The sequence below is a fragment of the Dermacentor andersoni genome, chromosome 11 (genome assembly GCF_023375885.2).
Source record: "Dermacentor andersoni chromosome 11, qqDerAnde1_hic_scaffold, whole genome shotgun sequence".
Classification (NCBI taxonomy): Eukaryota; Metazoa; Arthropoda; class Arachnida; order Ixodida; family Ixodidae; genus Dermacentor; species Dermacentor andersoni.
Window position 1 is genome coordinate 86723434 of NC_092824.1, and position 13791 is coordinate 86737224.

The 13791-nt window shown below is 44.8% G+C and overlaps 1 protein-coding gene across 2 annotated transcripts in view; it reads right to left on the reverse strand.

The window, feature by feature from the left end:
- Nucleotides 1-13791, reverse strand: part of Paip1 (Poly(A) binding protein interacting protein 1) — a 29993-nt gene that overhangs the window by 10005 nt on the left and 6197 nt on the right. For both annotated transcript variants that reach the window (XM_050167562.3, XM_050167563.3), the window contains exons 4-8: nt 11583-11698; nt 9937-10045; nt 8324-8446; nt 6069-6187; nt 1316-1418 (exon numbers count right to left, since the gene is read on the reverse strand). In XM_050167562.3, coding sequence (XP_050023519.1) covers nt 1316-1418; nt 6069-6187; nt 8324-8446; nt 9937-10045; nt 11583-11698 — 570 coding nt within the window. The remainder of the gene's footprint in view (nt 1-1315; nt 1419-6068; nt 6188-8323; nt 8447-9936; nt 10046-11582; nt 11699-13791) is intronic.

Below are 13791 nucleotides of genomic sequence, written 5' to 3' on the forward strand. Positions count from 1 at the left end.
CATATCTGCTACAGAGCTTGGACCTTCATTTTTAAGCAAAATAAGTAAATGAAATAAGACATAAAAAAAATGGAAGGTCATAAATGTCATGTCAGCCCTCACTAAAGAGAAAAAGGTAAGCTTAACTGAATTAACCTGTTCAGTCACGAATGATGACAGACTGTTGATAAGTGCGTACATTAAATTTATGCAATTTCATTACCAAGAGCTGCGGACTCCATTGAAGACACAAGTGAAGGTGGTAGAATAACTCTTTGAACATTTCATGGTAAGTCATCATAATTACAGGGTAATTAAGTACCTTGCACAGTCCATCATGATACATTTCTTCATGAAAATAATTGAGTCACCTGCTCGTGTTACATGCACAAGTTAATTATTAGCTGCAAGCATTACTAGAAAGGAAAAAAAAAAAGAGTTCTTTCACAGCTGCTAACGAAATGCCCAATGTCAAATGTGCCGTCAAACACGGTACTGCCTTGATCCAAAACGGTTGTTCAAGGCAATACATTTCACTCATAAGTAAAACGGAGGTACTTTAGGTAAGAAGAAGGTTCAATTTACCCTAAGCTGAATGCTTGTGGTCTATTCCTGCCACCACTGCACAAAAGATGGCAAAGTTGATTTTTATTTTTTTGTGTACACTGTGACCAAAGAGGTTAAAACAGAATCGCCCCTCTGTAGTACCAAGAAAGGCACTACCACGTGATGAGATTTGGGAAAGCCAGAAAAGACACGAAAACGAAATACAGATGATGTTGCCACTGTCATGGAGTTCCCACACACCAGCTTAAGGTGACGTCACGAATTTTAAACTCATCTGCTCGGACCTCATTAATTTCTTTACAGGTACTGTTCTAATAGAACTGGCAATTTTCAAGAGTTTTCACTGCTGCACAAGAGCCCAAATACAAGAAAAGAGGTTGACATCCATGACATCGGACTGATGTACCAGTGCATGAGTTCTGGCACAAAAAAAAAAAAAAAAAAAAAAAAAAGCACACACAGAAGCTTTGACCTTCATTTTACTTTCTATGAATCCATGTGTGATCCTAAAAAGCGAGTATAAAGTTGCGAAAGGATATTTTATCAGTGTAAACTTTATTCAACATTTCCTTTTGGCGTGCCTCTAAGGGTGCACCGGATCTCTCATGCAGTGACAGCGATCTTGAAGAAAAAGAATTTACAGAACCTAGCCGAGGGTAAGCGGTCAATTGGCTTTGTAGGGCAGTTCTCTCCTCTCGGCAAGCGAGTACTAAAGGTCGACAACTCGCCGGTGGGTGCTGTAAAGAAATCTTTTTTCAAGCCAACTCACATCATCGGAAGCACAGCCGGACGGCGAGCTTGAAGAGGAAGACGATCGGCCCCAATTCTTCTCGCGGAGCTCCAGGACATTTTTAATCATCAGCGATGCCGTCCTGCAAGGCACACACGAAAGAATAGTTTAAATTAAAATCAACATATGCAGTTTACTTTTGATGAACAATGGAAATAAAGAGTGTGCAAAAAGACACACGCCCTTCTTTCTGTGCATGTCAGCTAACTTGAAAAATGCAAGTAGACGGGGTATAAGATATTTGTGGTCATCCAATCATTGTTAATCTTAAGCTGTGAGGACATCAACGGTCAAGAGCTACAGCTGCACGCGCCTTCAAGCCTCTGTCGAAACGTTCAAAACACCATTCATCACACCCCGCCATCGCGTCTTGTAAGGTACAGGCTGATTAGATCAGCATTACTTGATTAAAAGATGACGGTACTTTATTCCGCCACTGTTCTCTATAGTACATGGCTGCCAACTGCTTGTACAGGATCTGTTAGATCTGCCAAATGTGGAGCTACATTTACCTGACATAACTGCCAACCGACTGTACTGCCTAGATATAGCGAATATGAAAGTACACCTGTCAACACCCGAACAAATGTTGGCATTCCAGGTACGACTCTGGGATTAACAAGGACCGAAAGGCAACAGACTAGGGAAGGAGAGAAACTCTAGAGATATGCAAGGTGTGCACCACAAAATTACTTACATTCTTGGGTTTTACGTGCCACAACCAAGACACGATTATGAGGCATGCAGTAGTGGAGGGGACTCCGGATCAGTTTTGGCCACCTGGGGCCTTGCACCCAAATCTAAGAACACACAATATTTTTGCATTTGAACCCCCATCGAAATGAGGCCACCGAAGCTGGGAACGAACCTTTGACCACGAGCTCAGCAGTGTAATGCCACGGCCACCAAGCGAACATGGTGCATACACCACGCGCACACCAGCTGTTAGCCTGCTGCACAAAAGCCAGAGTAATAACCCTGTCACACGGGGCACCCGAAAACTCCTTTTCAACTCCGCCGTCTTCATCTCGAGGGAGATGCGCTCGGTGTCACGTGGCCTCCCTCCCGCTAAGAGAGATCGGCGATCTCCCTCAGCGCCTGAAGGGAGCACACTCTTGCGCTTGTACTGGTTGTTGTAAAACTAGGAATTTAATTGCTGCTTGCATTAAAATTAATGTTGCGTGTGTTTGTAACATCTCTGCTGAATTAAATAAACCTAACAGTTATGCTCGCTGCCGCACAACACTCTACTTAGGACGCCTGGAACCGTGTTTTTCTCGCCTTGGTTGTGCAGTGGCGGGTGTGGTTACTCGTGACTGACACCGGCACAGTACAGAAAATGAAAGGAAAGCTCATGAGATCACCAAGTATGAAACATTGCGTTTTTAGCAAAGATTGCAGAAGTTTGGGTAGCGGAACACAGGGCTTACTCGCCACGCCGCAAAGGAAAACACAGATAAGCACAGGGTGGCTAGTGTTGCTGTCAGCATTGCTATGTTTAGCGAGCACACTACATTTTAACGAGGTGTATGTTTTTCCCACCAAACTTATTGAATAACATGTTCTATAGAAGGAGTGTTAATTCTAATAGCTACGAGCGTAATTAGAAGCTACAAGCTTACAACTGTACAATAGCCAAACGCCACTGAATGTGCCTGTGGCAGCTTCCTTTAAATGCCAACTGCAACGAAATTTCCAACCGCGTAAAAAACCCAGCTTCAGATAACTTAGACATACAGTAGCCTCTGTGCAAAATCTTACGCTTGAAATACAGGTCAATCCACCAGAAATAGCTCCCAAAAATCGATGTTTTTCATACCGAAACTGGGGAAAAAAAGCACCACCATTATCACCTGTGTTGTCTGCAATCCTTGCTCATATTCCATTCTGGTGTATCATCAAACAGGTCCCATATGTCTGCTAGCTACAGAGCTAGTACACTTTGCTAGCTGCTTCGTGCGCTGCGACAACGCTGCTGCACGCCCGCGATGTTGCTTTAATGTGAAGTATTCTCCGAGTCAAGCCAGTTTTCTCTATCTGGTTTTCAGCGTTCGAAAGTTCAATGCATTCTGCCCTCCGTTTGAAGAAGAGCGCATCGGGTTGGCCGAGCTAAAGGTGTGGTATAGTCCGGCTTAACGCAGATGCGATCCACGCATGGCACAGTTATACTACATCGGCTAAATTGGGTGCTCTACAGTGTAGTGTGGCTGGCACGGGAATAGAACATGTCCTATCGCATGCTGGAGCAGTGGAACAGGGTGCATAGCGCGCTAGCTTTGCTGACCAGCAGCATGCTGTTCGGGTTCACTGAAGCAAGGTGTTTCCGCCTTCAACAAACAAAAAAGCGCTTGTTCGCCATGCATTTGTCAACTAGCGCCACAGCAAGAACTGATCGCCGCGCTGCTGCGGGTCACGTTTAAAGCGCAGGGTAAAATTTTATCGATCCTAGCGTCTCCGGCATGATATATGATCACAAATCCGACTTCACCGGCTGCTGCCTGGCACACTAAATGTGCCGAACTCGTCAACCGATCAGACAACTACCGCCCTCTGTAGGAAACGATGATGAGTAGCTGAGGCTTGGCACAGCCGGTCTAGAGGGGCTAGATGCTAAGTGTACGTAAACTCGCGGCCAGACAGGCCAGACTGCGGCCGTGGTAAAGCTTCCCCAATTTCACTCTGGCAGCATTGCATTCCTGCATGGCTGTCCGCTGCATCTACACCATGACCGCCGCGTCGCGTTCTCCTTTGTGACAAATGCAGCGTGCGGTTTCTGCTCGCTGGAGAATATCTCCCTTGAATACAATTTACCTTTCCTTTTCATGTGCCATCGCAGCATGTGGTACTTATAGTTACCCCGAGAAAGCGTTTGCCAAGCAAATCTTGATCGGTTAGATGACTGTGCTGTTGAAGTGTAGGTTGTAAAGCTTCGTCAACTGCAGTTTGCATGCTCCGGGCGTGTTGGCTGGTCCGCATCGCACTTGCCTGCTGTGCCGTGGCGCGTGCTTTTGCTCCGAAAGTTGGGACAGGAAAGGTGAGTTCGGCCTTCCTCTACTCAGCGTTGTGTACTGCACAGCCACTGCTCGCGCTTGAGTGTGTGTTCGAGCACTCGACAATCGCGCAATGCATCGGAATTCTTGCCACAGCTCTGATCACGAGCGTAACAGGGAGAATGCACGCCAAGAAAGGCGCCTGTCAATTTGCAAATGATGGGCACTATCAATGCGCCTGGCTGCCTAGGCGCAACTGAGAGGTAAACAGTTGCATACGGTTCAACATTCACCATACCTGTATCGCTACCGCTTTGCCGCCAGGGGCACACATCAACTGCATAGGCACTATTTAATAGCTGCTAACAAAATTAGGCAAATACCAGCCCTGTGGGCTTGCCGAGATTACTTTGAGAGTATATGTTAGGCATTTGTAGTCAATTTAGTTGAAGTGAAATTCCATTGCAGCTGGCCTTTAAGAACTCATTACAGTAAAACCTCGTTAAGCCATACCCGCTTAAACAGTAGTTTCGTTTTAAAAGTAGTAAAGTCAAATCCCCGACTATGTGGCCATTGAAAATAATGCGTTTTGTATCCGCATAAATCGTACTAGCTTATTGCGTATGGATCAGTTAACAGGTAGTGTTTCCACTTTTTCTTGTGCAAACATGGTCGTGCGTCGTTTCTATTGGGCGGCCCGGCAGAACAACAAGCCTCAGAGATCAGAACAACGGCCTCCAAGCACCCTCTGCGCCTGTGCGTGAAGCCGCATCAACACCATTTCGGCGCCGTGCCAGACCAGAGAGCGTTGTGGCGTTGTGCAAACAAGGACTCGCCTCATGCCAAAGCTCGGATAAAAAAAAAATCCGGATGCTCAGCATAGAAGAAAAATTAGACGTTCGTGCTATCGAACGTGACACAAAGAAGTCAGCGCTGGCACGCGACAGGGATCTGCTGTTGACTACGGTGTGTTGCATTTGGAGTGCGAAGTTGCTCAGCAGCGCTGCTGTGACCGCGAAGAGATGTCGGCTACGCGGTTCGACTTTTCGCCATCGTTGCCTCTGTTGTTGCCGAACTGTGGGCTAGCAAAAGGGATGAGAACGACACCGAATGCGACAGCACGGGCGATTCAGGCCCGAGAGTGGCAGAAGCTGCGCGTTACGTCAGCCTCATGAATGCAATTGTTGCGATGAGAACAGCACCCCGCAATGAAAAAGGCGTCCTGTGACTTCTGCAGTGCTACCGCCTGTGTGCACGGAGAACATGCAACGCCAACGAGGAATCTGCCATGCGAGTGCTTGCCAAGAAGAGGGGGCTGGCTGAAAAGCTGGCTCGCAGCTTCAGTAAGTTTGAGGCCGCGGTCGTCACTGCTAGGCCGCCATGGCATCAAACGAAAATAACTTTTGTCGCGCGAAGTGAATAAATACTGATTTTTTCCCCCCTTTTATCGCACTCTTTCTGAGTTCCGTTTTTGACAGGCAAGTGGGCAACCTCATGCTATTTTGGTTAAGCAGTACTACCGTTTAGTACGTACTTTTTCGAGCTCTGGCCAACTATGGTTTAACGAGGTTTCACTGTACTGGCCGTGCAACATGACCACAACTTCCCCGAGGCCTAACTCCCTCGGAAAGCCTTGTGCTCCCTTATCCTAAATGGACTTGGCGGGTGCCCCAGTGACATGGGTATAAATCCCCTTAGGATGTCTCTACAGTTCTGGAACATTTCCATAGCCGCACACTTACGGATCGATGTCCGGCTTCTGCACGATCTCCCTGAGCTTGTCGAACACACTGTCCAATATGCAGCCATCAGCACCGCTGGATTCCAAATTATCGAAGTCTTCCAAGCTGCTTCCTGTAAGCTGGGTTGCAAGGACAAAGGTGTTTCCAGATGTCAGCACTAGAATCAACAAAGACACTAGAGACAACAGTACTAAAATTACTTCACGAAAAACCGTTAAGGCTACTGGAAGAGAAACTATTGAAATAAGTACAGAGAGCATAAAGAGAAAGGTTAAGAAATTATTTCCATGACTTAAGTGGCACTGAGGCCTGCGAACCTTAATTTAAAAAATGACATAGTCGAACCTAAAAAGTACCTACCAAAATTTGGTGAGAAATACTAAAAATAGTTTTGCTATTAAGATATTGACTGTTCTCAAAAGCAAATAATTTTTTTTAGCATAAAACAAATGCTGCAAGATTTTTAGGAGGGTGATCTGACACTCTAGATTAATTATATGATTGCCTGTTGTCTACTTTAATACCTTCGCTAAAATCTAAGTCCACGAGTGTTTTTTTAATTCTGACCCTGCAAGAGAAATACAGCCACTGACCGTTAAATCGGACAGGACATGCTCAATTATTCGGACTGGTTTGCAGTACCACCACTGGACCCATAGACATAAGATCCCTTGTTTTTTCTGGCAAATCCAATATTCCAAACTCCTGATTATTCGAGCTTTCAGGCTGTCCTCGTTGAATTCAAATTATCGGTAGCAACTATAGATGCAACGCTGGGTTACCTACAGACGAACCTCACTGTAGCAAAATCAGATACAGTACTGAATTTACCTGCGAGATTTTGGTGCATTTAGACTTTTTAAGCTAACCCACAAACGCATGTTACAGATACATCAAACTCGCCAATGCAGGAAACGCGAATGCTCTGGATGCATGAGGCAAGCTTCCCTATAGCACATCAACAATCGACGCTGACACATTAGGTGTGAGCGACTTAATTCTCACAGCTATGCTGGAAGTGCCACCATTTAGGGGCATAAACAGCGAATGGCATGGTCAAACCTTGGCACTTGGCCTCCAAGAGCCTAAGCACACGCACTTAGGCTCTCAGAGGCCATGTCCAAGTCTACCAGGTCGGCGTGGTATGCCAAAATCCACACTGTTCATTAACCATTTTAGGTGCAGATTATGATGGACCTAAATGTGTCAAACTTAACACAACTTTATTCCAATGTGCATGACAATCCACTGCAAGAAAGACAAGAAGGTATGATGTTGCAGTGTTCATTTTTTAGCGAGTCATATCATTTAGTGCGTCATTAAATATACATTGATTGTGCAGTCGGTCATACTGCAGTTTTGTGCAACAAGAAATGAATCACAGGCCCTAAGTATGCGATTGATTTACTGACTGCACGCATTAGAAGAAAAAGATAGCCTGTGAACATTGCTGCCAGAATGCGGCATGTCGAATGTCCTAGTCCCATAAAACATGACAGTACCTACAGCATAGTAGTGTGCATAGCAATACGAAACACAGTGGAGTGCAGTGAAGACACATTGACTATACAGGGGGTTCAATTCATTGGAAGCTCAATGTCCGCTGCATTTTCTTTGCTACCACGGAACAGAACTGATAAAAACAACTTGCATCATGGGCCTGAAGAGGTTACAACAAGGTTCAAGCATATACAACAGCATGAACAATGGGTACATCATTTTCCCGCATGTAACCCATGCACTCGTATAATCCACACTGCCAATTACAACACACAGAAAGGGAAAGAAGTATTAAAAATCAGTGCACATAACTCACAGAAATGACTGCACACAACAATGCTCATGCCTTTATAAAAGTAGTCTTGTGGATGTACAGCTCTTCCGTGCCATATTTTTGCCCAGCAGCTTGGTTCCAAACATGTTCTCACGACCTCGAGTTCTAGCAAAAACGCGAAATAGCGGTCCAAGAAGCAGAGAATGGGCGACCATGAAAGTAGGGACGGAGATTCAACACATGGTGGCGGGATTGCCAAAGAGATAACGAAAACTTTAGATAGTGCAGACATTTGTCCTGAGGTGCGGCTTATCAGAGCCACATGCACTGCCATGAAGCCACACCTCAAGGAGGAATTTTTATGTCATTCACAGTCTTGACTCTGCTGTTAAAATTTTTCAAATTTCTGGTGCAGGTTATACGCGCACAAATATGGTATATATAGAGAAAGCCACTGCTTCTCTAGTGGCCCTTGCCTCACCTTCAGGACTTGGATGGTGCACTTGATGTTTTCCTTGGACAGCGACTGCAGCAGGGTGTGCATCATGTTCGGGATGCAGCCGGCTATGTGCTTCGCCTTGTACGAGTAGTCGTCCCGCAAAAACTGGGGAAGATATTGTCACATGTCGTTTTGATGGCGAAGAACAAAATGCTGACGTTAACTGCGAGTTAAAATCTCAGACGGCAGCCATGCACTCACTTCCGAATGACCACCGAGACGAAAAACCATTGAAACAGGCAGGCCCAATTGGCACTTTTGTGCGAGCCGGCAAAAAGAAGCCCACGAAGTTGTCCTCAAAAGTGCATGTGCGACTGTGGCGTAATTCTTTATTGAGCGAAGTTGTGATCACAAAGACAGGCAGCCCTCAAATCATGATAGCAACGAATACAGTCAACAAATATAACCTCATGGGTTCAAGTCTGTCTGCTATTTACGCGTCTCTCTCCATACATTCCAGAGTAGTAATCGCTGATGCTCAAATACACATGAAAATGAACGATAACACTATGCACGTCATGTGCGCAAACTGACTAGCCGAGGCATAACTTGGTAACAGTGATAACCTGATAAAAAAAAAGGGGGCGGGGTCACTGGTTAAAAAATGTAAACCAATGCTGCTGTGTGAATGTCAAAGCAGGACTGTTAGTTACCCATGCACAGGTTGCCATACTTAAAAGCGACTGACAGTCTGGGCACAAAAATTTTAGGGGCTGGAAACACTAGGTGGAAAGAGTTTATAATTTATGTAATTCCAAAACCTACAACTGTCTACCTAGAAGCCTGGTTTGTACAAGCTATGCTGTGGCATTCTTCATACTTGCTGCATGCCTGAGCCACTGCTGCAGCTTATTCGCAACCTATGGATTAAAGACAACATTTTTTCAGCAATCGCTAACAAGCCTTACTAAAATTTACAGGTTGAGTTCACAAAGATACGTGTAACTCATCTGGGACAAGATTGTGCAAGCATCTCGCTTTCTGAATGTTCGCTTGCCCTCTTGCAAGGCACCGGGTGGCAAGCTTAAAATTTAAAAATTCACCAGGCGCAAGCAAACGCTGTCAGAGTCCATGACGTCATCGCCAGTTAGTGTGCAAACTTCAAGTTGATGTCGCTGTTCGTCTTAGGTTCTAGCACATTCTCTTGTTTCTGAAGATTCCTCTCACGGTAAGAGTGGCTTTTTTGGTATTGTGGAAGTTTTATTTGTTAATGTACTGCTAGCCTGTTTCTCTCTTTAGAATTCCCTTTAGTGATGCAGTATTAAATGCACTCAACCCCTACAAAATATAATCATAGCAGTCAACACTTAATTCCACCACAGTCTACAGAGGTCAAGACCTGTGGCACAGAGGTCAAGACCTGTTGCTGTATTTAGCTCACTTTTCCTTCTTTTTTTCTGTCCTTAAGTTGTTTTTAAAGAGCATGTTGAGCTAAACCTTAACATTAAATTGGTTCATGAATAACGAGGCCTCCTAGAGCCCCATATCATTTTTTGGGGTGATGTCCGCGTAAAAATACTGCAATAAAAATTTGAATGCCTACAATGTTGGAGTTGCTTCACGGCTGCACAGGTTCAACTACGGAAGCTACTAACCACCATCTGCGAGAAGAGCTCGGCTATGAAAAGGAGCAGTCCTCGCAAGTAGACGTCACCAACGTCACCGGTTGCCAGGTCATTTCGCTTCAAACATTCCGCGTGGCACCTGGAAATAAAAAATCAACAAATAAGGATCGGTTCAGCTACAGGGTAATGAGCCAAAGCAATGCTGCTGCAGGCTCCAGATGAATTTTGACTAGCTGGGGAGTCTTTAACTTTCACCTAAATCTCAGTATGCAAGTGCTTTTTGCATTACATCCCCGTTGAAATGTGGTTATCACAGCCAGGCACTGAACCAGTGACCTTGGGCTTAGCAGCAAAATGCCATGTCCACAGCGCACTGCCATGGGTGAATAATAATAAAGCATTTCTGACACAAGCACACATGCAAGCTTGCCACCTAATCAAGCTCTGAACTATGTCCAGGATTAAACAAGTAAGTAAACCATTCCACATAGTCCAGCTGCGACACACTTTCTGAGCTCTTTGAGCCGAGCCATTCCCTCATCAAGATGCAGCCTGTCTCAGCTTGCTCTGGACAAGAAATGAATCCCTTCCCCCATGAATTCCGAAGCCGGCAGCAATGAGAAGAGCGACGAGGGCAACGTAGAAGAGAATGAGTGGAGTGAACAAACAAGGTGAAAAAGAGAAAAATGTGGAGTATATGTCTTGTTCAAGGCACTCTGTGGAAGCACAGTGGATGCGGCAGATATGCAGGATTTCTTGAGGTGACAGAAAAGCCTCTGCTCGTGCCTACGAGATAATCAGCATGTGCCGCATAATCTTGGAGGCCATACTCTGCTGCGGCCACGTTTCAGCAGCGTGTGCGGTGCGACTCTTAGGCTTTTGAGTTTGTGTGCAGAATGTAAACAGTTTCCTCTCTTGCATTTTTTTTTCTGTGTTACTTTGTCTGCCTCTTGCAAAAACTGCTTGTTAAGGACGGCCCTGAAGCATTACACTTTCAACATTCACAAATTTAAAAGAATGCAACAATCTGGACACATGCTTCGGCTGTCAGAGAGGTCTAGCTACTTGGTCAACAAGATTTGCATTTGTGCAGGCATTGGAAATTTTTGTCATGGCTATAGTGCATATATTCGCAACTCCAACAATTACACTGTGAGCAGTCTCTATGTTGTAGCAATAGTAGCAACTAAAAGCAGCTTCCAGATTTCTCCATTTTATCACAGATAAGAATTTTGGCCACCATCCTCTTCAACTTGACCACTCTTGTCACCCAGCCACGTCCGCGGCTTGAGCCTGCCTACTATAATTTCTTCGGCTCTCTCGACAAGCTTCAGCGGCATCACAATAATGTTTAAATTATCCAGACAGACCGAGTGTCAGGTTCCGTACTTATTGGCAGCTGTGCATGCGAATATGAAGCGCTCGCGGATTTAACATTTCTGTATCTCAGTTTGATCACAGCAGCCACCGTTTTTATCACACTCACAGTTAAGCATGTGAGGAAGGAAGGGCATTACTTTACAACCAGCCCAACAAACCATAAAATTATCGAGACTCTAAGCATTGGTTGCTGCATTGCAAATCATTTTGAAGTGTCAGCAGTGCAAGCACCATAAGGTTGGATTTTGTGGACTTGCCACAGGATAGGCTGTGCCACTCAACACCGTTCAACTCACCGGTCGAGAAGCATGTTCGTGAACTCGCTGTCCTCAAGGCCTCGAACACTGAGGTTGCTGCCCAGGTGATTGCAGAGCCGGGCCCCGCTATACCGAAAGTTTGGCTCCTTGACGCCCTGCAAAAGGCCAAGAGCCAGATGTGAAAGTGTGACGAAGAACTATCATAGGACAACACTCTTCTCGCTCTCGCACAGCCTGGGTGCCCGGACAGTGATACGTCCTCAAAGGCATTACCATATCTACTTGCACAATTTGAGCTCTGCTACTTTATTGGCCAGGCTTTTAAAAAAATACCTGCCAACCTGTGAAGATCTGTAAAAATTCTGGGGACATGACAAAAGGAGAGGGGAGGGGGACAGTACAAATTTTTTTTTTGTCTGATTCTTTCAGTAACCCAACTTTACATTGTTTCCTCTTACGTAGCCATGCACCAACTAGCACAGACAGATATGGTGAAATGCAACTCCAACCTAATGGGCAACTGCAACGCAATTTCAACTTTTGCTAAATCGCTAATATAAACGAGTTGTACAGTACTACTGCAGCAATCCTGACAGAGCTGCAGGGCTGTTAATTGTACAATTTTCTTGTGAGCAGCATTTAAATGGCACCTAAGCAGATTATATATGCACTTAGTGGTTGGCAGGTATGATGTAAATCCTAGTGCGTCAGCTAATACTGGAGGTTATGCCTAAGAGCTGAGCGTTTCGAGTCATGTGTCACTTGTGGTGAGTGGTAATGGTAACATTTCTTTTTTTCTTTTTTGGTATAAAAACATTTACTTTTGTGAGCCTTTTGCAACACATCCACTCATTATTTCAAACATAAAAATTTGCAAGTAAACTGCTCTATATACACACTATCTGAAACTACGCTTTTCACATAGTCCAAAATTTTGTTGCAGTTGGCCTTTCAAGAGGACTCCTGCAAAGTGTGAAAGCAAAAGAGCAATAACTGGCACCTAAAGAGACAAGAATTGGGGGAGCAACCATGGGGCTTGATTTTCTTTTTTTTATGTCCACTGCAGGACGAAAGCCTTTCTCAGCGATCTCTAATTACCCCAGTCTTGCACTAGCCAATTCCAAGTTATGCCTAAATGTTTCATAATTTCATCCCACCACCTAAATCTTTGCCGTCCTCAACTTCACTTCCCTTCCCCAACTTCACTTCCCTTCCCCTTGGCACCCATTCTGTAACTTAATAGGACACGGATTATCTGCCCTACGCATTACGTGGCCTGTCCGGCTCAATTTTTTCTTTGTGTCACTATATGGCAACTACCATATGAAGCCATAATTACGTACACAAGCAAAAATACTCAAGAGAATAGACAAAAGGAGGAGAGAGAAAACTCATGTGGTAGAGCATTATACATGCCATGCATTTGGCTCCCACCAGACAGCACACTGTCTTTCCTTTCACTTTAATGTTCATTTTCTCTGTCATTCGTACATTTCAATTACACACACACACACACACACAAGAAAAAAAGAAATTCCACTAGGCGTTCCTTGGCTTCACTGACTGATGGCTTCACAAGCCATGTAGAAAATTTTTGATGACACTGCCACGGTTGTTGCACTCTGCTTCTTAATTGTGCACAACGTTGGCATAGGGACAGAATACATCTGCCCATGGTGTAGCCATCACAAAGTGCTCTGCTTTACCATATAGGACAGATTCACCGCACACTAAGGTTAGTGCTCACAGGCCTGAGGGTCGCAATGTGGGCTTGTTCGTAACACATCTTCAATAGGCGTATGGCAGCGCGATTAAAAGACAGGACAAAAGAAGACACACAGCGCTGTGTGTGTCCCTGGGCGTTTTCTCTTGTCCAGTCTTTAAATCGTGCTGCCGTACACCTATTCAAGATGCACACAGGCAGCTGTGGAAAAGTTAATAACAGCAATAAATGGATGCCTACATTACATGTGGTCATTTTGCGGCTACAATTATACTTCAGCCATGGCATGGCTCTGGCCAGAAAGTATGGTTAACCCCACAAAGCTCAACATATCATTTTTGAAACGCTGAATTTCATGCGTTAAAAATGCTGATTTAAGCACTGGTTTGCCAATGTAGAGACCATGCTAGTGTTATTGATGTGCTGGAGGAAGTTTTTGGCTGTGTGTGTATGTTTATATGATATGTATGTATGCATATATATGTGTATGTATGCATATGTAGAGAGAGAGAGAGAGAGAGAGTG